The sequence below is a fragment of the Carassius carassius genome, chromosome 27, assembly GCF_963082965.1.
Source record: "Carassius carassius chromosome 27, fCarCar2.1, whole genome shotgun sequence".
NCBI lineage: Eukaryota > Metazoa > Chordata > Actinopteri > Cypriniformes > Cyprinidae > Carassius > Carassius carassius.
The window spans coordinates 24,078,868-24,106,172 of record NC_081781.1 but is presented as its reverse complement, the minus strand read 5'-3'; the positions used below and the strand labels follow the sequence as shown (position 1 = coordinate 24,106,172).

General features: G+C 37.6%; 1 protein-coding gene across 1 annotated transcript in view; it reads right to left on the bottom strand.

Annotated features, from left to right (window-relative positions):
- Positions 1-5,125: 5,125 nt before the first annotated feature.
- The window catches only part of LOC132107051 (exostosin-1), a 333,524-nt gene continuing 311,344 nt past the window's right edge, over positions 5,126-27,305 (bottom strand). Inside the window, exons 9-12 of the mRNA XM_059513195.1 lie at positions 23,104-23,193; positions 10,955-11,115; positions 6,871-7,042; positions 5,126-5,746 (exon numbers count right to left, since the gene is read on the bottom strand). Coding sequence (XP_059369178.1) covers positions 5,561-5,746; positions 6,871-7,042; positions 10,955-11,115; positions 23,104-23,193 — 609 coding nt within the window. The 3' untranslated portion in view covers positions 5,126-5,560. The remainder of the gene's footprint in view (positions 5,747-6,870; positions 7,043-10,954; positions 11,116-23,103; positions 23,194-27,305) is intronic.

Sequence of the window (27,305 nt, the reverse complement as noted above, 5' to 3'; positions counted from 1 at the left end):
ACTGAAAGCAGGCAGAGAAAGGAAGCCAGAAAGATATGGATGGAGGGTGAAAGGAAGAGAGGACCGGGAAAGCGGATTAGAGTCTCCAGAGATGCTGCGGCCGTCTGAACCGGTGTTTGTTGAGGGAGAGAGAGATGCTGGAGTAAACTGAACTGCAGCGGCGGGTTCTCTGGAGGTGTGCAAGTGCGCTGCACTGTTTGATGTGTGGAGAACTGAACTGTTTTTGATGTGCAGTCCTGTGTGGATTGAGCAGGGGGAGATGTCATACACATGCACACCCAGAGATGGGCTCTCTGATGTCTGCAGTTATTGACTTTTCACTTTTCTGACAGCTGCCTGTTTTCCATTCAGGGACAGGCCACACACATATAAACAAACCCTTCATCCCCTCTATCCCTGATAGCGCCTGTCAGTCAGAAGTCATTCAGCAAGAGGAAGTTTCTGGGATGCAACTGCCAGGAAATACAAGTGTCCGCTAAAGAGAGGAAATGGAAGTTGTATCAAAAACTGAGGTAAAGGGGTTAGTGTTCATCAGTTTCATAGCCGTACTCACATTTTGGCTGTGAGCATAACATTATAATATATTAATATGCATAACTTAATTGGTGTCACATGAGCGAGTATGCTGAAGTTGAATACAGCAGCATAATCCAGCAGCCCCTCACTGCAGAACACAAGAACCAGGGGCGTGGTTGGATCCACATCTAGGGGGTGGAGATTGGAAGGTTTAGGGGTGGAGCTCTGGGAGATGGGTTGGTTTAGGGATCAGGGGGTGGATACAAGTAGGTTTAGGTACATGTAAGGTGGGAGGAGTTGGATCTTGATCCAACCACGCCTCCAGGATCTTGTGTTCTGCAGTGAGGACCATTTTGCATAATTGTGTGATATTTCTTTTTATTCAACAATACAGTAAACAGATGAATGTGTAACTTAGATTGCAGACAAAATACTACGTTATTTAGGCTAATTTTTGCTCCATCAGCAAAATAAAAAATTCATACAAAGCCCACACAAAATCATGTCACAATCAGCAGGTTTGAAGGAATTGGTTGAGTAAATGTTTCAGTGACTCATTCATAAAGACAAAGTTATTTGTTCACAACTTCTGGCATAACAACCTGCAGAGTCACTAAAAAATTCAAACAGCCCATCTGGATGTCTGCTCGGACAATTAAATTTGAAAACCAGAATCCTACCCAATACCCTAAACTTAAAAACTCCCTTATAAAATATTAATAAGCAGCAAATAAGGAGTTAATTGAGGCAAAAGTCATAGTTAATGGTTAGTTAATAGTGAGAATTGGACCCTAAAATAAAGTGTGACCATATATATATATATATATTATATATATATATAATATATTGTGGCCGGCAGCCATATCACCCTGGAGCGCAAGACCGGTTTCCCTCTGAAGCTAAGCAGGGCTGAGCCTGGTCAGTACCTGGATGGGAGACCTCCTGAGAAAACTAGGTTGCTGCTGGAAGAGGTGCTAGTGAGGCCAGCAGGGGGTGCTCACCCTGTGGTCTGTGTGGGTCCTAGCGCCCCAGTGTAGTGATGGGTACACTATACTGTCAACAAGCACCGTCCTTCGGATGAGACGTTAAACTGAGGTCCTGACTCTCTGTGGTCATTAAAAATCCCAGGATGTCTTTCGAAAAGAGTAGAGGTATGACCTCGGCATCCTGGCTAAAATTCGCCCATTGGCCTCTGACCATCATGGCCTCCTAACAATCCCCATATCTGCTGATTGGCTTCATCACTCTGTCTCCTCTCCACCAGTAAGCTGGTGTGTGGTGGGTGTTCTGGCGCACTATGGCTGCCGTCGCATCATCCAGGTGGATGCTGCACACTGGTGGTGGATGAGGAGATACCCCCAGACTATGTAAAGTGCTTTGAGTGCCTAGAAAAGTGCTATATAAATGTAATGAATTATTATTATATATATATTATTATTATTATTTTTTTTTTTGGTAAAACTTAGCATAAAATAAAATAAAAAGTTGCATATGCTAAAATTATTTAATGGACCTGAACTAACAATTACATGAACTAACTAATAGTGGCATTTTTATTAACTAATAAATTAAGAATAATAAATACTGAAACAAATGTATTGGTCTTAATGCTAGCTAATGCATTAACTAATATTAACTAATGAGACTTATTGTAGAGTGTTTCTACATATTTTAATGAATTCTAGCATGTTAAAACAGTACTTTAAATAATGTTTGTCCAATGATCATTTCTTCTACAACAGAAGTTATATCTGCAGGCAAAGTTCTAAGTTCTGACAGATATATAACATCAAATAGGCTACATATCTCGAAAACGGAACTATTATAGTTCTCACAAAAATAGAGATCTACAGATTATGGATAATGTTGCTCACAGCAGGTGTTCTGATGATAGACAGTAATTGTTTTGAAATGTATTGTTGAAGGTGGTAGTGAGTGAAAAGTGACGTGACATTCAGCCAAGTATGGTGACCCATACTCAGAATTTGTGCTCTGCATTTAACCCATCCGAAATGCACACAAACAGAGCAGTGAACACACACACACACACTGTGAGCACACACCCGGAGCAGTGGGCAGCCATTTATGCTGCAGCGCCCGGGGAGCAGTTGGGGGTTCGATGCCTTGCTCAAGGGCACCTAAGGCGTGGTGTTGAGGGTGGAGAGAGAACTGTACATGCACTCCCCCCACCCACAATTCCTGCCAGCCCGGGACTCGAACTCACAACCTTTCGATTGGGAGTCCGACTCTCTAACCATTAGGCCACGACTTCCCCAAAAGTCGTGACATTAAAGGGAAAGAATTCAGAGACGCGGCTTCTCTGAGGCAGTTTTATCATGCAAACACATTTTTGCATTCTACTGCACGCTGATTTTCAGTGTTAATGTTTTTCCATTGCTCTTGTGTCTCAAATGAGTGGTGTTCAAGTTAAAAAAATTATATTTTTCATTTAAATATGAAGAGATCATTTGAAAAAACAGAGTTATCTGGGTTATCTGTTAACCCAATCCCTACCCCTAAACCTAACCCTACCCACAACTTATTCCTAAAATCAGTGGGTGAATAACAAGGGTGTAGAAGCACGAACCCTGACTGATGCATAAAACAGATATTTGCCGAAAAGTTATATCTCAATTTTGATTGGTTGTCTGGAATTTTGTTCCAGGATCAACAAGGATGTTGATGTTTTTAAACTAAAAAATGTGTTCAGTGTGAATGGCCCGACTTGGAGAGGCCAGGAGTGTGAATTGGACCAGTTATGTTTAGCCTTGTGAAATATACGCCATGTTCAACAGTGAGAGGAGCATAATTTCTCCAGTCTCTGTGGTTGTGGAGTGAAGACATCTTTCTGATGAGAGCCGACATGAAGAGGTGAACGAAAAGAGAACACAGACTAACGAGAGAGAGAGAGAGAGAGAGAGAGAGAGAGCTGGAAAGGAGGTACCGTGAAAGGGCAGATCTCTACCTATCGCCGTTCTTTTTTTGTTCTGTCTGTTTGTCATAAAGATGAAAGAGTTTAAACTTCAGACAGATATCAAAGCCTGTCAATACATACACACATTTCGCCGCAATTCTAATAAAGACATCACCTGTGAGACAAAAACTTCAAGAGATTGTTACATCAGCTCTGCTAACTTATGCTAATATACTGATAAACAGATGGTATGGGATGACGTGGAGAGGTCAGATCCAGTATCACGTCCGAATGAATTCAGAAGACATGAGCTGTGACTGGATGAAGTTTAGACTTGTTGTAAGCAAGAACTTGTTTTGATGGTGTAGCCTAAAAATGAATAGGAACATGCCAAAATGGATTCTACAGTATATGGATCAAATATGGATTCTCTTAAAAAAATGTTTCAACAAAAATATATTTTTTCTCTACAGCTATTGTTACTATTGTAGATTAAAATTAAATCCATTTGTTGTTCGCAATCAGTCTTCAACTTCCACAGTCTATATGTGGAGTGGCAGTATGGTCCAATGTCAACATAGTTTTTATTCATTTATCTATTTTTCTGTCATATATTTTTGTACTTTAGAAAATCCAGTGTTTAGTTGATCCTGATAAGCACTCGTCATCACTGTTGTAAACACGACAACTTTCTTCTTTCGTGAGGAGGTTTAGCCCCACAGTATCTTTGTTTCAGGATGGAACATTAAAGAATGCAACACACACGTCTCGCTGAAATCCTGTAGAATTCAACCAATCCGATGATGACTTAAACACTCCTGAAGTGTGTCCCATATGCATCAGATGCATCAACGGTCTGTGGGCTTCTCTGGTGAGAAGTGACGAATGCAGAAACGCAGTGGAGAGAGCAAAAAAAAAAAAAAGAAAACCCTAGTGACTAATTAATCAGAAAGTACAAAATTAGGATTTGTAAAGAAAAAGTCAGATACAAGTCATACAGACCTAGGATGGCCTGAGGGTGATTAATTCATGGGGTACTTTTCATTTTTGGGTGGAATATCCCTTGAAATGCTTGACTTAGCAAAACAGCAGAAGTGTGGAATGTGCATCGAATGTACATCTGTTCATTATTGCAGTGCATTATGGGATTGACCACTGCATCACAACAAATGGGGCAAGTCCCAATACCCACACTTTTGAGCATAAAAGTGCATAAATGGAAGTACTGCAAGTGCACATAAATTGAAGAAAAAAGAAAGCCAAAGATCAGTGCACTTAAATCCACAGTATTTCCAATAGTGCTAACTTGAGCAATGTCAAGGAAAACTTTCCAGTTTAAGTTAAATTAATTAGATATAAGATTTAGGAGTAAAGTGTTGCATGTTGAAGAGGTACTGATATTATTATGTGAGCTTTTTCACTGAATGTGAAGCATAGCAAATAAATTGTGTTGTTTGTTACACACTGTAGAAGATACATACTGTTGTATCTCTCAGCTGTGCAATAAAACACATTTGTCTGGTGTCAGCATATATGTAAAAAAAGAATTTAAAAAGACCAGAACTGCAAACCGCAGAAACTGACTGCTGATTTTCTCAAAATATCAAGTACAAATATCATTCATATTGGATGATCTGTTGTGAAGTGAACAAATGGTGTTTTAAAGGACAAACACACAATACAATGAAACAATAATGAATATTTAGGGTGCAAACCCACTTTGCATTCATAGATTTTATTGTTTTAAACTTGTTAAAAAAAAAGAATTTCTTTAAAAAAAATTGAAATTAAAATACATATTGCAGGCATAGGCGACTCGTTGAGTTGTTTTCATTCATTCACACGCCTCTTTTGCCTCCTGTTCATAAATGTGCAGTGGCTACGGCCATCGCAGACAAGAACACCGACGACAACAACAAATTCAAACACGTAAGGAGCCTGTCCTATTCTGAGCAAATGCTTGCCACGAAACCTTTGGCCGCAGATAAAATCATTCAGTGTTGCATATTTTGTTATCATTTATTCTGTAGATGGAATATATTGTGTTTGAATCTGGTCTCTAATGAGACCAGGTGAACTGAACACTTCAGGTCTGTCAGGAGATGTTCGGATGAGTTCAGCATTCGCCCCTCACAACCTCTCAATATCTCTGTATTTCTTGCGTAGGATAGAGACCTGGTCTTTGAAGAGGACGGGGTCCAGACGCAACTGAGAGTGAAGGAGAGGCATGAAGCCAAACCAGCTCGTGAAAGAGTTCATGCAGGACTGACGCTGTGCAAAGTGGTCCGGGTCGGCCCATCGAGACGCCTTAGAGCCCTGAGAGAGAGAGGGAGAGAGAGGTCTGTGTATGGTTCACCAGGCAGATTATGAATGAAAGCAGGAGCATGTTCCTGAAATTGGGCAGCACTTTAGAAGACACCGACAAACAGAGCGAACACGGGGTGTTCATTTCACGACTCAGAGAACAGACGACAGTTATGGCCTTACATTTATGAGAAACACTGTAGAAGGATCTCTAGCTGCTTGTTAAAGAAGCATACATTGTGCTAATACTGACCAATACCTTAGACATGCAGAGGAACACAGAAAGACATTTTGTAACATTTATGAACTCTGATTCATTACAAAATTTTAGAGAAACCGATTCTAATCAGCTAATTGACCCTTCGCAAAGACCTGCCCCCTTTTATTACTGTTGGTACGTCTAACAAGCCATGTCGCTCTCACACCACACATCATGTTCTCATGTAGTGAAAAACATTTTGCGGAGCAATGCTCCAAAGGACAAGAAAGAGCAGCTTACTTTTGGTATGAAAAAAGGGTCAGCTTTCTTTTTCAAATAACATTTTGAGGCTCTTTAATGAGGTGTGACAGGTCGCTGTTCAAGCGGCATGTGAACCGATCCTCTCTTCCTCTTTACTATTCAAAATACACATGAATGAACCTAAGAGGGTAACTTGTTTCAACCATGGAAAGATGCCAATACATGCCATTTTTTCAAGTTTAAATCTGCCGACATTAATCTACTCTCCTGTGTGGTTTGTTTGTCAGACAAATTGTCAGATTCAGCGTTATGATTGGTCAGACTGCCTGTCAATCAAACACCCGATGAAGGGTCAGTTAGAGTCTCGGCTAATTAAGCTCACATTCCCATTATGGTATGAAAATATTATTTCTGAGTGATCTCAGAACAGTGGGAAGAAACAGGTGAGTCAGACAGAGAGATGGATAGTACTGCAACCTTGCTGTCAATCATTAATCTCGCCTTACCATGAGGACATTCATCAAACAGGCCTATACTGCTGAATCAGATCCACACACACTCACAGCCCTCGGGCCCTCCATCCATCACACACTACACAGACATTTTTGACCTCAGTAGGGAATCACTCTGGATACACACTCGTATATTTACAACCCATGCACACAAAGACTCATACCTGCTGCATCATGGTCTCCTTGTACTGTTTTTTCTGTGTGACTTTGATTGGTGGGAGTTTGGTTACTGCGGAGATGAGGAAATTCATGAGGATATCCTCACAGTTGGCCAACTGGTCCACCATTGACAGCAGAGATGTCGGCAGGTAGTATGTGTACAGGTGATGATAATACCTGACCAAAAAAAAAAAAAGAAGAATACATAAAGATATTAAGTAGATAACAGGATAGAGGAGACATGAAAGCAACAGCAAGGCACTTTTTGCCTGTAGGGATTTTTTGCCAAGAAACATTAGGATATTACGCATCAGGATCATGTTCCATGAAGATATTTTGTAAATTCTCCACCACAAATATATAAAAACGTAATTTTTGTTTAGTAATATGCATTGCTAAGGACTTAATTTGAAGACCTTTAAAGGCAATTTTTTTTTTGTGCCCTCAGATTCTAGAGTTTCAAATATAGGCCAAATATTGTCCGATCCTAACGAACCACACATCAAAAAGCATATTTATTCAGCTTTTAGATGACGAATAAATTCGCAATTTTGAAAAATTGACAATTATGTCTGGTTTTGTGGTTGAGGGTCACAAATGAAGATTTCTGTACCTCCATTGAAAGGCCATTCCACCAAAACTTTTAAGCTTCAAAAGTCATGAAAAGATTGTAAAAGTAATCCATAGGAATCCAAATAAAAAAATTAATGTTGATATGTGAATAAAAGCATAAATTAAAACTGTTCATTATATAAAGCCATCAAAAGACCTCAGAAGACTTGCTCAGTTCATACGGATTACTTTTCTGTAGGTTTCATTAAAAATATGTGCATTTGTTTTGAAGATGAATCTAAGTCTTATGGGTTTGGATCGACATGAGGTTGAGTAATTGACAGATTTATTTGCAGTCCAAGCTTTATATTTATTTATTATGCATTGGCAGCAAAAAATATCAACTTAATAGAATGTATTTTTTTCTATAATATTCTACACAATTATTTAATTATAATTTTTTTTTGTCTTTCACTTACATGGTTAGTCAACCAAAAAATGAATCACCGTTGTCATGTTGCTCCAAAACTGTATGCATTTTTTTTTCTGCAGATCGCAAAATAACTTATTTTTAAGAACATTTATAACCAAGCAGTTTTGGTTCCAATTTGGAAGACGATATCCAAACAGTTTGGTTTCCAGCATTCTTCAAAATATCTTCTTTTTTATTCCATAGAAGAAATAAATACATACAGGTTTGCAACAACATGATGGTGAGTAAATGATTACAGAATTTAATTTTTGGGTGAACTATCTCTTTAACAATCTATTATTTTAGGAGAAACAACTTAAACAAGTGCTCCAAGAGCAACCTTCGAGTAGTAAAATGTTCCTCTGGGTGGGACTGAGAGTATAGTCATAAAATCTAGCAAAGACAGAGAGGCTACCCTACTGTGAGAACCTCAAAAAGACAGATGTTTTCATTTCTGTGAGTGACACCTACTCTCTCTCTCTCTCTCTCTCTCTCGCCGTCCTTATTAAACTGAATCTCCAATCCTGCCTGCAGACGTCTTTTCTGTCATTCTCTTTCTTTCCCTCTCTTTTTGCTCTCTGTCTCTGAGGGACAGCCGCCAGAGCGTTCCTCTCAGCGCTGCAGGTGGCTTATCTCTCTTCACACGTTTATTTATGTCCTTTTCTCCTGCACACTTTAAGCTGGGGTCACTTTGCAGGTGCTGTGTCAGCTCGCTGACCAGTAGCAAAGCGGTTAATCTATGTGGCGGGTGTGTGATGTGTCAGTCTGAATGTGTGTGTGTGTGTGTGTGTGTTTTGACTGATGATTTTAGAGACCTTCAGCTAAAACAAACTGTGAACTCCATCTCACCTGTGCCATTTATCGTTAAAATATGGCCAGTGAAGCTGTCAGACTGAACATTTATTACCTGCTTTAATATCAGCCTGTCTCTGAGCGATCTCTATCGCAGCAGGTCTCACATTCGGCTTTTACAAGCACCTGACATTGACCTCGTACTAGCTTCTTGTCCAAATTCTGTGAGAGCCGGAAAAAAGCCTGTGACTGAAGATTCAACAAGCTGTGAATCCCTGCTGTGCTGTTATTAGGGTGTTGTGGATGCTGTTCAGGGTGTTTCTGTTGGGTTGATATGCTGCTCTGTTTTTAGATGTCTTTAGATTTCTATTTTTCTTTCAAACATTCGTTCAAAAAACTCAAACAATATCACTTTTAGGATGCTGGTTAAAGATGTAGCATAACTAACTCGCAAGACTCTATAACGGCTATCAGTCATACAATTTTAATGAAATGAAAATTGAATGACTTTTAAATATTTAAAATGTTTAATAAATGGTATTTAATTAAAGCATCTAGTTTAAAACATGTTCTTCACTTATCAGCTGAGCAAGTGTTTTTATTTAACACCATTTAACCAATTTTACAAATTATAATGTAGGTATAACATACTCTTGACTTCTGCTGTATGTCCAAACAGAGTTTGGTAGATCACTTAGAAATTGTAGCCCGTTACTGATTCCATGTGACAATAATGTAATTAGTAACGTTATCCATTACATTACACACTGTAGGTAATGTGGAACTTGATGATTATATTAATATATTATATTTAATAAGCTACAGAAACAAATCAGTTGTTTCTTTCATCAAGCAAATCAGGGTACTGTATAAAAGTCTTTTGAGATACCTTTAGAGGGACTTTGGTTCATGTCTCTGCATGATGGTCCAGCTATGAAAAATGTTATAAAGGCATTTTTCACAAGTGAACATGTAGCATGTTCAGGTGCATTTGTAGTAAAATATCTAAAATATATCTGTTTAGATATTTTTCTTCTACATAACTCAATGAGGATTGCTATAACAATTGCAAAGGAAGAGGAATATTGTAAGAGAATACAAGCTTTTTGTGAGAACACACTTAAATGAACAGAATATTTCACACGGATACTATATGATGTTGTTTCTTTATTGGAACAGATTTGTAGAAATTTAGCATTACATCTCGCTCACTAATGGATCATCTGCAGTGAATGGGTGCCGTCATTATAGTCCAAACATCTTAATAATCCATGAGAAACTGACATGACTCCTGTCCATCAATTAACTTCTTATGACGTTGAAAGATTGTAAGAAACAAATCCATCATTAAAGCCATTTTAACCTATCACTGCACAATAATCCATGATCCACCTCCTCCAGTCAAAAAATGTTGATGTGAGATGACAAGCATTAATAGCATTTGAAGTCAGACCTGGCTCTAGGAATCTTCGCCAACAGCTGAATATTCAGTTAGTGTTATTTTCGGTGATTGTGTATATAATGCCCTATGAAGAAGCTAAGCAAGTAAGCAGATTAAAATAAGCAAAGAATTTAGCTTATTTTTGTGAAGGATTAGTAAACTCAGCTAATCAGGTTGTATAAACTATGGCAAACTGACTATGGATATTTTCAGACGACACACACTGTAATCCACAACTGTTCATGGGTCTCTGAAACAATTGGAGCAAATGAAACAAGATCTAAAGTTCTTTGCAAAAAAAAAGGTTTAATTTATTTCTGCCTTTCTATCATTTTTTCCTCACTTGCTGTTTTATGGAAACCATGAACCTAAAGGTAAAAGAAGTTCATTAAAATGATACTGTATTACTATTTTTGTATAAGAAAAAATTTGTAATTATTGTGGGTTTCTTGAAACGACAACAGTAACGTTTTAACTGCCTTTCCACAGACTGGAAATCATTCATGGAGAGTTTTATGGGAACTGCATGGAATTCCGACCGTATGAATATGCAGAATTTTCAGTTATCCAGTATTTGTGCGATAAAAGGATATTCTTTAAACATTAACTTCTGCACAATTCTGCAAAATTGCCACTTATTAATAATTATAATACTAAAGTATAAAATAATTATTTTATAATTCATTACATATCTATTTATGTTGCTCAGCCCTACAAAATCTTCTATGCTTTCCTTTTAGAAATATTGGCAGACTGGCAGAAAGATGGCTTTTAGAGGCTTTTACACTGGAATCTTCAAATGCTCTTCAGGTCAGTTTTGTCTGGACATTACCTGTGGTAGAACGCAGCTCCTGTGAGCACCATGGAATATTCATTGGTCCATTTAGAGGTATAACCCCACCTCCCCTTCCCGCTGTCCCAGTAATGGCTGCGTGCTGGGTAGCCTACGATCCGATCTGGAAAACTTTGCCAAACGATGAAGGCAAAGTCCACCTGCAAACCAGGAGAAGATTATTATTTTTGGTTAAACTATTCCTTTAAGAATAAAGCCATTATGTTCATTTTCATTATCTCTTCAGACTACAGATAAAACCAAAGGGAAGAAACTCATCAGAGAAGATTAAAGAAGTAGAATTAACAAAAGCAACATAAGCTCTTTTGATAGTATGTTAAAAGAACTGACATGGGCTCACTTTCAGTGAGATAAATTATCAAAGGAGCCAGTGAGAGCTCAAAAAGAACAAGCCTTGTCTAGCTCGGCTCTTTATTTAGCCTTGGAATTTGTAACTCCTTCAGACATGCTTCAGCGTCAACGCAACTGACTTGTCTGCATGCAGGGGATGAAAGCAGTTCTTGCTCTGTCAAAGTCAGCATGCACACATATTAAAAAATGAACCCGCAAATCAGAGGAAAAGATTGCAAACGTCCCCCGTAATGTTACAATAGATTAATCGCTGCGTTAGCAGCGGACTCGGAGCCAGATTTATGACATCATGCAAATAACATGGCCTTAAGGAGTTATAGCTTTAAGGCGCATCACTCCAGCAATGCATTGTGGGTGACACACTGAAATTTGCTGCATTCATTATGTGTACCGGACCTTGATTATGGATCTGAGCGAGTGGGAAAGATGAATGGCAGAAGGAGTGTTGAAGGCTTGGACTGAGATGAACAGAACTCACAAATGGCTTAGAAATGAGTTTAACTGATTATCTAGCTCTTATTTCATTTAGCAGTGTGCTAAAGGGAGAATCTGAAGTGTTCAGTTTAAAAAATTAGTGCAGTCCATGACATTTTAGTGGAATTTTGCAGATAAAAAATTGTCAATACTAGAGATAAATGAAGCACTCACACAGAAGTCACTTTCAAACCAAGCAGCTATCTATGAAGCGCTGCACAAGAAATGTTAAAAAACAAGATATTGTGGCCAAGATCTTAATATTGTTACCCTTGTTTTAGGCAAATAAGGTGCCCAGGATGTACTACTTCATCCCCTTGTTTTAGGGTCATGAATTAACTGGAAGTAATTCTTAATTAATAGCCCCAATATCTATTTTTACTGCATGTCATGTATGTGGCTCTGTAGATTTCTGTTGGTCATCGCTGCAAATTTTTATGACCAATTTTAAGATGATCCAAATCTGTCTCTGAACATTGTGGTAATATGTTTATAGCAGACATACAACAACAACAAAAAGAACCGCTGCATCTATACTGCAGGATGGCAACATAATATGATGCAAAAAAAAAAAATATAATAAATAAATAATAATAATTAAAAAAAAAAAAAAAAAAAAAAAAAAAAAAAAAAATATATATATATATATATATATATATATATATATATATATATATATATATATATATATATATATATATATATATATATATATATAATATAATCAAAGACATACGATCATCTAAGCATTACAGCCTTAATATTATGTATTTCAACAGTGTTGAGAAGGTACATGTTTTTTTTCAGATTGTAGTGAAATATCCCAACAATGGGACATTTTGGATTTTTGGGACTATGAAACTATGGATTTCAAAGATACAAGCTACTCATAATTTAATTTTGCAACAGATCTTTTTTTCTGGCTTCAGTCCATCGTTTGTTGATTGGATGGAAACAGATTTGAATGTAAACTTGCTGTAAATTGTAATAATGGGGCAGAATTTAAAGCCAAAATTTCACATAATTTTATTGTATTTTTTTGCATTTTTTCATAGTTTGGGTGAACATAGGTGCTTGACAAATGCACACTAGAAAGGTTCATCCTTGTCCAGTGTCTGTGTTTTTTCTTTTCATAATATATGACAAATTAATTAGTGCAAAACCAAAAAGTATGCAACTGCATGTACTGTGCAGATTGTCATGCATGCATGCATGAATACCCTATTGTATGCGTAAAAGCCAAAGTATACATTATTCTTAAACAGACTAACTGATTAGAGGACATAATCTGTGCGATTAGTCACATGAAATTCATGGTTCAGATGTCAGAAAAAAAAAAAAAGATGGCAGAATTCCATTGTGGGGATCATGCACCAGCCAAGCAACTGCCATTAAGATGAATGGGAATGCTAACCTCCTTGGCAAGCACACATTTATAGGGTCAGATTTGCAATAAAGATAAATGAGAAAACAAATACACAATAGATGAAGATACAAATTAACCTGCAGAAACATGCACAAACACAGATTAATTGCTGTAATTTATATTAATCTGTCATTGTATACTGTAACAATTATTACCCTTTCTGGTCAATTCTTCAGGCCATTAACTTAGCACAGACATCATAACCCAATGGCTCTGCTGTGCCGCTGTTATGCCACACATGTGCCTACAGTCTAATGATGCTTGCCGCACAAAAAAACTCAACCCCTATATTACATTTCCCATTTTAATAAGCCAGTTAATGAGTCGAAACAATGCAATTATCAATTCTGTGGAGCCATAGTGCCGCACAGTCTTAACAAAATGGAAACTACTGCTAAATATGCCAAATTCTCACATTCTCAGCACTTTTCAATTAAAACCCTCCCAAATGCTTAAAGGGCAATTACTAGGGCAGATTACTGTGCGAAACGAGAGGAAGCTTCCCTCCAAATGCAGCTGGATTTGTTTAAAGCCACAAGAGCTTTCTCGCTGAAACTGAGACTCATTAAACTTTTGTAATACGGGTTCTGTAATCTTGTAGCACTATAAAAGTTAAGTGGATATTCTGGCCAGGCAGAGGTAAAGATGTACTGGGTGCAGTTAATAAAACATCAGTTGATGAATTATGATGAATTAAGATGAATTATGAATGGCAGGTTTCAAATACACACTGAGCTACGCCATACATAATGAACTTGAAAAATTAGAAGCTTTCCAGCCATCTGATTGGACGTACTGTATTCTCACTGCTTATGACATTTGAAATATTATTCTAAAGCAGATTATAATTTACAGCATACATTGCAGTACAGCCAGTGCACTTTAAAACTGCTAGTAAATTTCACAAGCAATTCCAAGGGATGTCATGTAACAATGAATTAAACATTACATTTTGAAGTAGAAAAACTAAAATCATATTTATCTTATGCTTTTACACACTGTCAATACTCCAACAACATTGAAGCGTATCTTTCTTTCCTCAAACTTTATGTAATTATTATAGTGTCACACAAATGTGAGAGGAAAGAGATCAGTCTTTGGGATTGAATTGGTTTTGCTGACTTCTACTGCTGAATGGTGCGGCTTTTTAAAACTTGCTCCATCAAAGAGGATCAACAAAATCTTTCAAGATCCGACTGCAAAGGAGTTAACAGTACATTCCATAACCAGATTAATTCCCAAATTGTTTTTTCTCCCACCCCTGCCAGAGTATTTACAAACAAGCTTCATAGTCCCATAGACCCATAGACTGCCTAAAATGTGTTGCTATTGTTTTTAACACTGTTAAACCTGTAAACTGTTGGAGAATTGCATTGGCAACAATGTCTACTTAGCCCTTGGATCATTTCTGCCTTAATCAAACGGCATTACTTTCTATGAAGCCCGTATTTATAATACATTATATGGGTGTGGGATATTCTGTGCGCAGTTGGGTGGTTGGAACTCAGCTGGCCTATTTCTCCGGTTAGAAAGAACTGCAGCTACTCCAGAGTGAACATGTCAAGTCTGAATGTTTATTTGTGTGAATATGCACAAAATGTGGTTTGGAGTTATTAACGCACAGCAATACCACACAAAAGAAAAATAGACTTTTAAGGAATAAAGCCAGGGAAACTCCGTATCAAACTACTATGTTGGATGCTGTCGAACTGAAAATGTTTGCGCATGCACCAGACAAGTCTGGACAAGTTTGACTCGCTCATGCGTGAGGCAGGGACTTTTGTACAATGGGTATTCTTAAGCCATTATAATGAATGCATAATGCAGGGCTATTCAATTACAAATTCAATTGGGCCAGATTTTCAAACCAAGAAGGTAAGCTGGGCCAGTTTTTTCAGCGGCGAAATAAACTCGTAATGACACATTTCAAAACCAACACAAACAAATGTATTGAATACATGTAAGGTTTAATCATTGTTTCTCTTTTAACTTTGGTCAGTTTGCATATCAAAAGGTGCATACAAATACAATAAAAGAGCTAACTGAACAGAATCTGAGGTAGCCCCTAATTTTTCCACTTACAAAAAAAAAAAAAACTGACCTAAGCATCTCTTGCCTTGGCCTACCTAGGCTACATATCTGACCTATCTGATCACAAAGTGCAAAAAAAATAAAATAAAAAATACTGCACAGTAGTAGATAAGCAATAACATTAAGTTTCCTTTTGAAACAAAATACTCATCTTGCTCACATTTGACCCAGGAACATCTCAAAGTGCAAAAAAAAAAAGTAAAAAAAAAAACAAAAAATAAAAACTGCACAGTAGTAGATAAGCAATAACATTAAGTTTCCTTTTGAAACAAAATACTCATCTTGCTCACATTTGACCCAGGAACATCTCAAAGTGCATAAAATAAAAAGTGCACAGTATTCACAACTAGGCTATAACTAACACATGAATACAAGGTGGACTACTGCACATATTGCACATACTGAGGGAACATATTTTAAATCACCACATTTGTGATTAGGCATGCATTTGTTACACATCCAACATTATATTAATGTAGGCTACAATTACCCAGCTAATTTAGTGGGAGAAGTGACATTTTTTGTTTTGAACGAGAGCAGTGACTTTAGGCTCGTAAGATGTCAATGCAATCCGAAGGCATTGGTGGAGATTACGATCAGTCAGGGAGCAACGAGAGTTGCTTTTTATGGAGTTCATGTGTGAAAAACTTGACTCACATGTGTAAGTTGATCCAAACATACTGAGCATGACGATCGCTACTTTCTTAACGTTAGGGAACTGATGTACGTTGACATTAGTCCAAAACACTGTAGGCCCGTTAGTGCAAAGCTCCTGTGCCATGGTTACAGATGACCGCATGTCAACAAGTTCGAGTGCGAATTTCCCCTCGTCAATGGAAGGAACCAGTTGCTTTGCTCTGGCGGATAAGTCCCCTTCTATTGCAACAGTGAACGGGTCTCTGACAAAAACTGCCATCTCTGTGGGCAGAACAAGTCCATCCAATCGAGCAGCAAAGTTAATTTTCAACCTCGCAATGAATTCTGTCATCACATCCGTGATTTGTGCGGGGGATGAGATGCATTTGCGGAGTGTCGGAAAATGCAGCATTCGGCCTGTGCTCAAATCTGTTGCGAAAAGGTCCAGTTTAACTGGGAATGCGCGCATCTGTTCCACAAGGTCGATTACAGTTTTGTCTCTGCCTTGTAGTGCCAAATTGAGATCATTCAGGTGTTTGAATATGTCGCTCAGAAAGCAGGCATCTGCCATGAAGTTGTCGTCCAGTATGCGACTCAAGTGCGTTTCTGCCTTTTTTTGCTTGCTGTTGCGGAGAAAAGTTATGATCTCCTCTCTGAGACCACAGAAACGCTCCAGTGCTTTGCCTTTTGACAGCCACCTCACGTCATTATGCAAAAGCAGGTCGTGGTGCTCAGCAGACATTTCTGACAGCAGCATGCGGAACAAGCGGTGTTGGAGGCTTGATGTGGAGCGAATAAAATTAATTGTAGCCATCACGTTGTCCATGATCGTTTTGAGCGTCCCGCTTAGTTTTGCGCACAACACCGCCTGATGCACAATGCAGTGTAACGAGATCAACTGAGGTGCAACAGCGGACCAACGTGCTTTCCCTGTCATGGATGGAGCCCCATCTGTCACAAGCATGCACACACGCGTCATATCCAGACCATTGTCTTTAAAAAAAGCAGAAATTTTCCCAAAGACTATATCGCCCGTTGTGTGTCCTTCTAAAGGCAGTAGGCAGAGCAGCTCCTCTGAAGCATTTGCTGTCAAAAAAACGGACATATATGCACAACTGAGCAGTATCAGTTTTGTCTGTGGACTCATCTACTGCTATAGACATAGTATCAGCTTTCACCAGGTCTCCTAACAGTGTTTCATACACATCTGCAGCAAGAATTTCAACCCTACGAATGTTGGAAGTATCTGACAGGGGTACGTTTTTTATAGCAGATACCACGCTCGTTTTGATTTTATCGTCATTTATCACCTCATCCACGACAGTCAGCATACAGTCCTTCACGGTTTCAGAGTCTGTGAATGGCCTTTTCTTTTTTGCCAAAATCCAGGAAACACGAAGGGATGCTGCGGTAGCTCTCCCTTGGGCAGTAAATGACCGCACCATGGTAGTACTGCTCCGGTTGTAAGATGCAATCAAACTTTGCACTTTTGCTGCCCTCTCTTGAGATCCCTCGGGAAAATTGGTGCGGAAAGTCTGGTGTTTCTCAACGTGGTGCCTCCGCACATCGTAATCTTTAAATACTGCGACGCACTCGTTACAAATTAAACACATCGGTTTGGCGCTTGGATGTGGCGGTAAAATAAACAAGTATTTGTCAGTCCAGGCAGGGTTAAACTGGCGGTTTTCATTGGCAATTTTACGTTTCAGTGTTGAGAAAGACATATTGATAGTAATCTAGGCTACTAACATTACCAGCACGCGCTCTGCATTGTTTGCGTTGTTGCTAGGCTACTTGGTCTGTAGGCTACTACTGAATGAGTTTACATAGGGATGTGCGTTTTTGGCGGGACCACGGGCTGGGCCATTTGGAGGTTGCTTCCGGGCCGCATGTGGCCCGCGGGCCGCCAATTGAATAGCCCTGGCATAATGTATTATATAAAAAAACTAATAATATGTTGTATTATCTCATGAATATTTATAAGAACAGTTTTGATATATTATAATATTTACATTTTTTGTAGTTATAGCTTTTAAGAGTTTAAGTTGATGATTTATAACACAATGAACATGTTGCATCCACTTTTACAATGGATTATACTTCTCATAATTATAATGTACTGTATTGTCTAATATAATGCACTGTATAAGTCTAATATCTTGCCATTTTTCTGATGCTATTTTACTTAAAGTGGTCAAAGTCAAAGTAATAATAATAATAATAGTAAAAAAAAAATGTTTTCTCTCAAACAGCCACAAGATGAATGTGTAATATGACACATTTGCTTTGAACTATTTTTATTGTAATATCAGTTTGATTATTTTGATGGTAACCTTTAGACAGCTGTTGATAAGGAACTACATGTCAACTAGCGGTCATTAGAGCATAAGTATGTCTGCTACTGTAAATCCACTGAACAAAATTATAAACGCAACACTTTTGTTTTTGCCCCCATTTTTCATGAGCTGAACTCAAAGATCTAAGACGTTTTCTATGTACAAAAAAAGCCTATTACTCTCAAATATTGTTAACAAATCTGTCTAAATCTGTGTTAGTGAGCACTTCTCCTTTGCCGAGATAATCCATCCACCTCACAGGTGTGGCATATCAAGATGCTGATTAGACAGCATGATTATTAAACAAGTGTGCCTTAGGCTGGCCAAAATAAAAGGCCACTCTAAAATGTGCAGTTTCATCACACGGCACAATGCAACAGATGTCTCAAGTTTTGAGGGAGAACTGAATGTTCATTTATTTACCATAAGCCGTCTCCAAAGGCGTTTCAGAGAATTTGGCAGTAAATCCAACCTGCCTCACACCCGCAGACCACGGTTAACCACACCAGCCCAGCCCAGGATCTGCTCTTTTCATCTGATCGTGGTTGTATCTCTCTATTAGTTTTATTGGATCTCAGTGCTGCGTTTGACACAATTGACCACAACATTCTTTTGCATAGACTTGAACAATTTGTTGGCATTAATGGAAGTGCATAAGCATGGTTTAAATTGTACTTATATGACCACCATCAGTTCGTAGCAGTGAATGAAGATGTATCATATCGATCACAAGTGCAGTATGGAGTACCTCAAGGCTCAGTACTAGGGCCGCTACTCTTCATGTTTTACCCTCGGGAGATATCATCAGGAAACATGGTGTTAGTTTTCACTGTTATGCTGATGATACTCAGCTCTATATTTCTTTGCGGCCCGGTGAAACACACCAATTTGAAAAACTAATGGAATGCATAGTCGATATAAAAAACTGGATGACGAGTAATTTCTTACTGCTAAATTCTGAAAAAACAGAGGTGTTAATTATAGGACCTAAAAACTCTGCATGTAATAACCTAGAACACTGTCTAAGACTTATTGGTTGCTCTGTCAATTCTTCGTCATCAGTTAGGAACCTAGTGCTATTTGATCGCAATCTTTCCTTAGAAAGCCACGTTTCTAGCATTTGTAAAACTGCATTTTTCCACCTCAAAAATATATCTAAATTACGGCCTATGCTCTCAATGTCAAATGCAGAAATGTTCATCCATGCATTTATGACCTCAAGGTTAGATTATTGTAATGCTTTATTGGGTGGTTGTTCTGCACGCTTAGTAAACAAACTACAGCTAGTCCAAAATGCAGCAGCAAGATTTCTTACTAGAACCAGGAAGTATGACCATATTAGCCCGGTCCTGTCAACACTGCACTGGCTCCCTATCAAACATCGTATAGATTTTAAATATTGCTTATTACTTAAAAATATTGCTTATTACCCTGAATGGTTTAGCACATCAGTATTTGAATGAGCTCCTTTTACATTATAATCCTCTACGTCCGCTACATTCTCAAAACTCAAGCAATTTGATAATACCTAGAATATCAAAATCCTTTTCCTATTTGGCGCCTAAACTCTGGAATAACCTACCTAACATTGTTCGGGAGGCAGACACACTCTTGCAGTTTAAATCTAGATTAAAGACCCATCTCTTTAACCTGGCTTACACATAACATACTAATATGCTTTTAATATCCAAATCCGTTAAAGGATTTTTAGGCTGCATTAATTAGGTAAACCGGAACTGGGAACACTTCCCATAACACCCGATGTACTTGCTACATCATTAGAATAATGGCATCTACGCTAATATTAGTCTGTTTCTCTCTTATTTCTGAGGTCACCATAGCCACCAGATCCAGTCTGTATCCAGATCAGAGGGTCACTGCAGTCACCCGGATCCAGTACGGATCCAGACCAGATGGTGGATCAGCACCTAGAAAGGACCTCTACTGCCCTGAAAGACAGCGGAGACCAGGACAACTAGAGCCCCAGATACAGATCCCCTGTAAAGACCTTGTCTCAGAGGAGCACCAGGACAAGACCACAGGAAACAGATGATTCTTCTGCACAATCTGACTTTGCTGCAGCCTGGAATTGAACTAATGGTTTCGTCTGGTCAGAGGAGAACTGGCCCCCCAACTGAGCCTGGTTTCTCCCAAGGTTTTTTTCTCCATTCTGTCACCGATGGAGTTTCGGTTCCTTGCCGCTGTCGCCTCTGGCTTGCTTAGTTGAGGTCACTTCATCTACAGCGATATCGTTGACTTGATTGCAAATAAATGCACAGACACTATTTAACTGAACAGAGATGACATCACTGAATCCAATGATGAACTGCCTTTAACTATCATTTTGCATTATTGACACACTGTTTTCCTAATGAATGTTGTTCAGTTGCTTTGACGCAATGTATTTTGTTTAAAGCGCTATATAAATAAAGGTGAATTGACTTGACTTGACAGTCCTGCAAAGGGGAAAGCAAATTTACTCTCAATTTCTATTTGCGGCAAAACATCATCAGTTGCATTTTAGATCAGACATACAATCGTGAGTGTGTGCGACTTGGACGCGTTAGTGAATATGGTGGGTTCTTTTCGTAAATAAAATAATCCTGTCAGAAGAACTGCATAAAAACGTATCATGTCTGTTCCATGTGTATCATCTGCAGTGAGCTTTTTTGAGGTTTTGTGAATGCGCAGAAAGTGAATTTAATGTTTTCTGATATTTCAGTGTGGATGAGACAAAGTTTGCAAAACGCTTGAAAACGCTAGTGTGTGCATTTTAAAACATCCGGATTAATGTAGACATAGCCTTAGAGAGATTTTTTAACAATATTTGATAGAAATAGGCCTTTTGTGCACATAGAAAAAGTCTTAGACCTTTGAGTTCAGCTCATGAAATTTGGTGGCAAAAACAAAAGTGTTGTGTTTATAATTTTGTTCATTGAACATGCCGACACTTTATTTTAATGGTCGACCAACAGATAAACTGGCTATAAGTGTCTTTGCAAGTACATCACTTATTTTACCATACTAGATTTGACCATTCTTGAGCATACTAATACTCTAATGAGAGTTAGATGGCATGTAGTTGTAAAGTTGCTTTTACTGTTTATTTAAGATTCTGTGCAGATCTAAACAATGTCAAGATATGATACAGACCATTGTACTGTAAATGTAGTAGAATTAATATGGTGGTCATTGTGTGTTATAAATAATCATTCTCTTTAACTTATAACCACAAATACGTAAGTATTATGATTATAATTGTTGTTATGATTATTCATGAGTTGATATAACATTTTATAGTTTTTTAGTTTTTTTTTTATAATGCTTTATGCATGTTACAATGCTTTATGTTACTCCAGTCTTCGGTGTCACATGATCCTTCATTCTAATAGGCTAATTCACTGTTCAACAAACTTTTTAATTATTATTATAATAAATTTTTAAGACACCTGAGTAAATGTTTTTCAGAATTCCTTGAAGAATAGAAAGATCAAAAGATCATTATCTGAAATACAAAGCTTTTGTAACATTATACACTATACCATTTAAAAGCTTAGAGTCAGTATATATATATAATGGTACACTGTACTGAAGAATTATTAACAGTTAAACTTCGTTTGAGGAGTGTTTTATACAATGTAATTTAAATATCCGAGAAACACCTTATAAATCACCATCAATAAATAACATTAAATATTTTGACTATATTTTTTGCATTTTTATTCATTAAAAGGTGTGCCTGAAAATTGTATGTATATATTATTAAAAGGTAAAAAATATTACTATTGCTAATAATTATAAAATGTTTGTTCCTTTCTGTCATGTCATTGTTCTCATAAAGTTTACATTTTAAAAATACGAAAAGCATGGAAAAGTACTTCAAAGGTAAATAGAAAATCTGTACCTAAAAAATAGAATTAAAGGTATAATGTAATAATGCAGTCAGCTGTCTTGAGATGATTTTGATACCATTCAATCTCATCACAACTCCTATAAACAGGTGAGTAGGAATAAACAGAAGCAAACAGTCACAGCAAAAACATGTGAATCCCACACACTGCTACAGCTTGCAAATCATGTTTCAGACATGCAACATTCATTCAGGAATTGTTTTTAAACAGGAAAGTCAGAATTCACCATATTTTGAGAAAGACACAAACTGCCTCTCACCAGGATCAGTATATGGATATCAAAATCTTTTTGTGAATTTGGACATCCGTTTAGAGAGGTCCTCTTTCTTTTTCTCCCTCCATATCTCTTCTCTTTTTAGCACAGATTATTGTCTGATTAAATTATACAGCCGAGAGCAATTAAAAATGAGCCCAGCAGGCTGCTGATGCTGCAGTGTGTAAATATCATCTCTTGTCACAGGGAAAATGAAGACAGAGAACTGACATTAACAAAGTGCAGAACAAACACAAAATAAGCCAGAAACGGACAACACATGCATCATCACAAATACCACTGAATAAAAGAGACAAAATAATGAGGTAAAAAAGGACAGGACAAAGGGAGTAGACAGGGAGAGTAAAGGTTTTTGTGAGTGAAAAAGAGACAAGTGTTGCAATATTAGCTAAGCAACATGCTAAAGTCAAACTCTTTTGAATTTTTTTTTTTGCACTTTATTTGAGAAGTGCTTTTTCAAAGTGATAATTTGCAATAATACTATTCAATATGATGCTAATTTTGTCACATGGCAAAGGGTTGAGATTTTGAAAGATAAAACCAAATTGAAAAAGTGTATTATATGATATTTTTTACCATTTCAAATACAGTGACATTTATTTATGATGAATGAATGTGTGATCTCTCACCTCATTGGTGGACAGAACAGAGTCCTCGTCCAGGCTGAGAACTGCATCAGTTATGATAGCTTGATGAGGGAAAAAACGTCCACTCATCGTCTGAGGGGAAATAAGAAGTAACATTAATGATTCACAGTTTTTTTTTTTGTCATTTGTTAATATACACCATTAGTTTTGATTTTTTTATATATTTATTTGTTGAGAAATGACAATGCATTTATTAGCGAAACTTCACTTTGACACATCCTTGTCTATCATCGCCTACATCAACTGTGACATCTGTTTGTGTCTTATCTGTTCATCAAGTCAAAGTCACAATAGTTGAACATCTGCCAAAGTACAATATGGTAATTTACACCTTGCGGTAGGAAAAAGGACATTACGTAAAATATTAAGAGGGTGTAGTCATTCTTCAATGCCATTTGAGGTCATTGAACATCCACTTTAATGATGGATTGCTGAATTGTGTACATGTGCAGTACATGTACTGGTGTCTGTACAACAGTGCCAATTCATGTGTTTGTAGTCTCTCAGGGTGCAAATGACAATTCGATAAGCCATTTGGCACAAGAAATTACTATTCTCTCGAAGATTGTATAGTTACAGTATGCAATATACAGTAGTAAATAGCTTATAAAGTTTCATACCCACAGACTATTGCCTGTCCATATAATGTGATTTCCAGGGGTCAGGGACAAGATTTTATGTGCCAAGAAACAAAGTCTTGGAGGTTATACAGTACAAAGTTGAACACATGTGAACACATCTCAGAAGAAACTAGTTTGTAAATTTGCCAATGAATATGATATTTTATTTTCAGAGTTTTGTTTGTGACAAATAAACAATATGCACACTACTGCAGCACAACTGTAAATCCTACTAATGTTTTAAGACTAATGTCAATAAAATAATCAGTTCTCATTATAGCTGGAATGGATATTCTGACTACAAAGTCAACACACATTTTTACTACTTTTTTCAGAGGTTACCCAACACAGTTCCCAATTGCAACCTGTTCATGTTGACTTCTGCGTAATCTATTGTCAGATATTGTAGAGTTAGGTTTAGAATGCATGCTCTTTGACATCAACGTCATCAGATGAGATTGACCTGTGCCCAATTTTTGAGATCTAATTGAATGACAGTTTGCCAGACAGTCAGAAGTACTGAGAAAAGGTTATTTATCACTACAAAAGGGGTTGTCAACAGATTGTTGGATTTGGTCTTCAGATATCTTACAGATTTTCTCTGAAAGTCCTGTTTTTTACTGCCAAGCCGTTGAGAGGTTGACTGGCCACGGAACACTGATATGTTTAGCGAACAGTGTGACTTTGTGATATCAGTGATAGAGAGAATGGGGGCTGTGTTTACCCATCATTCCCTCTTTGATTAGCCATTCATCACTGCCACAGCACTACAGAGATGATGACATAACATGGTGTACAAAGTTATTCCACAGATAAAAAACCTGACAAGTTATGTCTACAAATGTTAGATTCTGTCGACAAATGTTATGTTGTGACATGAGCCACAATGTTAGATCAAATCTCCACACCATGAATACTGGATTCATTCTCTTTATCTGGCCCCTTCACGGGATATCTGTATTGTGTAGTATCCAAAACCAGTCAGCAGAGTTTTGTCTGATACCCCTAACCAGCTGACATTCTGTCATCATTTACTCACCCTCATGCTATTTCATGACTTTTTTTTTCTTTTTCTGATGAATACAAAATATATATACAGGTATATATATTTTTTAGATGTTGGTAACCGAACAGCTTTGGTTTAACTTCCATTGTATGGACAATCAGTTCCCAAATATACCATCTGGTCAAAAGTAGTGGGGCATTACATCAAATTATAAATTCTATTTTAAATACATAGATATCAGAATGGAGTTGGTTCACTCTTTGCAGCTATACCAACTTTACGTATTCTGGGAAGGCTTTCCATAAGATTTTGGAGCATTTCTGTTGGTAATTTTCGTCCATTCATCCAGCAAAGAATTTGTGAGGTCAGGCGCTGATATTGGACGAGAAAGCCTGGCTAACAATCTCCATGCCAGTGTTTGATGAGGTTGAGGTCTTGGCTCTGTGTGGACCAGTCGAGTTCTTCCACACCAAACTCATCCAGCCATGTCTTTATGGGCCTTGCTTTGTGCACTGAGGCACAGTGATGCTGGAATAGAAAAGGGCCTTCTCCAAGCTGTTCCAACAATATTAGAAGAACATCATTCTCCAAAAAGCATTAAGATTTTCCTTCACTGGAAGTCAGAGTTTAGTTTAGTTTAGTTTATTAATTTATAGAGCACATTTCAAAACAACAGAAGTTGCAACCAAAGTGCTGTACAGAGGTATTACAACAAAACATAAAGAATACAGATACGTTTTTAATGAAGATTTAAAAGTAGAAACAGAAGGGGAGGATCTAATAAAGAGATGGAAACTGTTGCACAACCTTTAGTTTTTTTTTTTTTACGTAAGCGAGGAACAGAGAGAAATAGATGATTGGAAGAACATCTTGGATCTAGAAGCATTGTATGGGACAAGAAGTTCACTGATATACTGAGGGGCCAGACCATATTAAGCTTTATAAACAAAAATCTAATTTTAAAATCAATTCGAGACCTAACTGGTAACCAGTGGAGAGAGGCAAGCACAGGAGTTATGTGCTGACACTTTTTAGTGCCAGTGAAAAGCCTGGTTGCTGCGTTTTGAACCATCTGCAGATGATTTATAGTTGAATTAGGCAAACCCAGGTATAAAGAGTTGCAATAATCCAACTTTGAGGAAATAAAAGCATGAATAATGGTTTCAAGATCTTTCTTAGAGAGCATCATCTTGATTTTGGCAATAGTTCTTAGCTGAAAGAAACTACTTTTAACAATAGCACTAATATGCTTATCGAAACTCAAATTAGAAGAAAAAATGACACCAAGATATTTTACACATTCATGAACATTTGAGGATAAAGAACTAAAATGATTAACTATGTCAGAGGTCCTATCTGGGCAGGCGAAGATAACAATTTCAGTTTTGTCATTGTTTAACTGTAGGAAGCTCATATCCATCCAACATTTTATGTCACACAGGCAGTCAAACAAAGAACCATTATTATTTTTAATAGGAAAGTAGAGCTGAGTGTCATCGGCATAAAAGTGTTACGATAAATTGTTTCTCTGTATAATATGAACAAGTGGAAGCATATAAAATACAAACAAAAGAGGATCAAGGATGGAGCCCTGGGGTACACCGTGATGTATTGGGGCATGGGAATTAAAAGAATTCCCTACTTTGACAGAAAATGTTCTGCCTTTGAGATAAGAGGCAAATGACTCCAGCACAGAGCCTTGAAGCCCAGCTACATGATCTAGTCTGTGTAAAAGATTTTTGTGATCCACAGTGTCAAATGCTGCACTTAAATCAAGCAAAACTAAAATGCAGCCAGAACCTGCATCCAGAGTGAGTTAGATGTAATTTAAAACCTTTCACAAAGCTGATTCAGTACAATGTAGCTCCCTGAAACCAGACTGAAATTTATCAAAAATACTAAGAGCATCCAGTTATGAAGATATCTTATGGTAAACAACTTTTTCCAGAACTTTGGAAATGAAAGACAGTTTAGAGATGGGTCTATAGTTGTTCAAGTCATTCTGATCTAAGTGAGTTTTTTTTTTACAACGGCTGTACTGTAGCATGTTTGAAATTAGTAGGTACCACCCCATTGACCAATTAACTATTAAATATGGCGGTCACAACTGGACTTAGAGCTGAAAAAACCTCCTTAAAAATATAAGTAGGCAAACAATCAGAAGAGCAAACAGAAGATTTCATACTAGAAACAATATAATGAAGCTGTGAGGGTGACACAGGTTGAAAAAGTGAAAGAGCACTTTCACAGGGGGGCATTTCCATGGGCCTATTCTAGCCCCTGAAAAACAGCCCCATACCATTATCCTTCACTCACCAAACAGTTTACAGTTGGCACATTACAGTTAGGCAGGTAACATTCTCTTGGTATATGCCCAACCCAAACTCTCAGAGAAATGTGTTATGCATCTCCGTAAAACAGGTTTTCACTGCTCCAGAGTCCACCTGTAGCATACTTTACACCACTCCATCCAATGCTTGACATTGTATTTGGTGATGTGAGGCTTGGCCATGGAAACCCATTCCTGGAAGATTCTACTTCACAGAAAGTTTAGAACT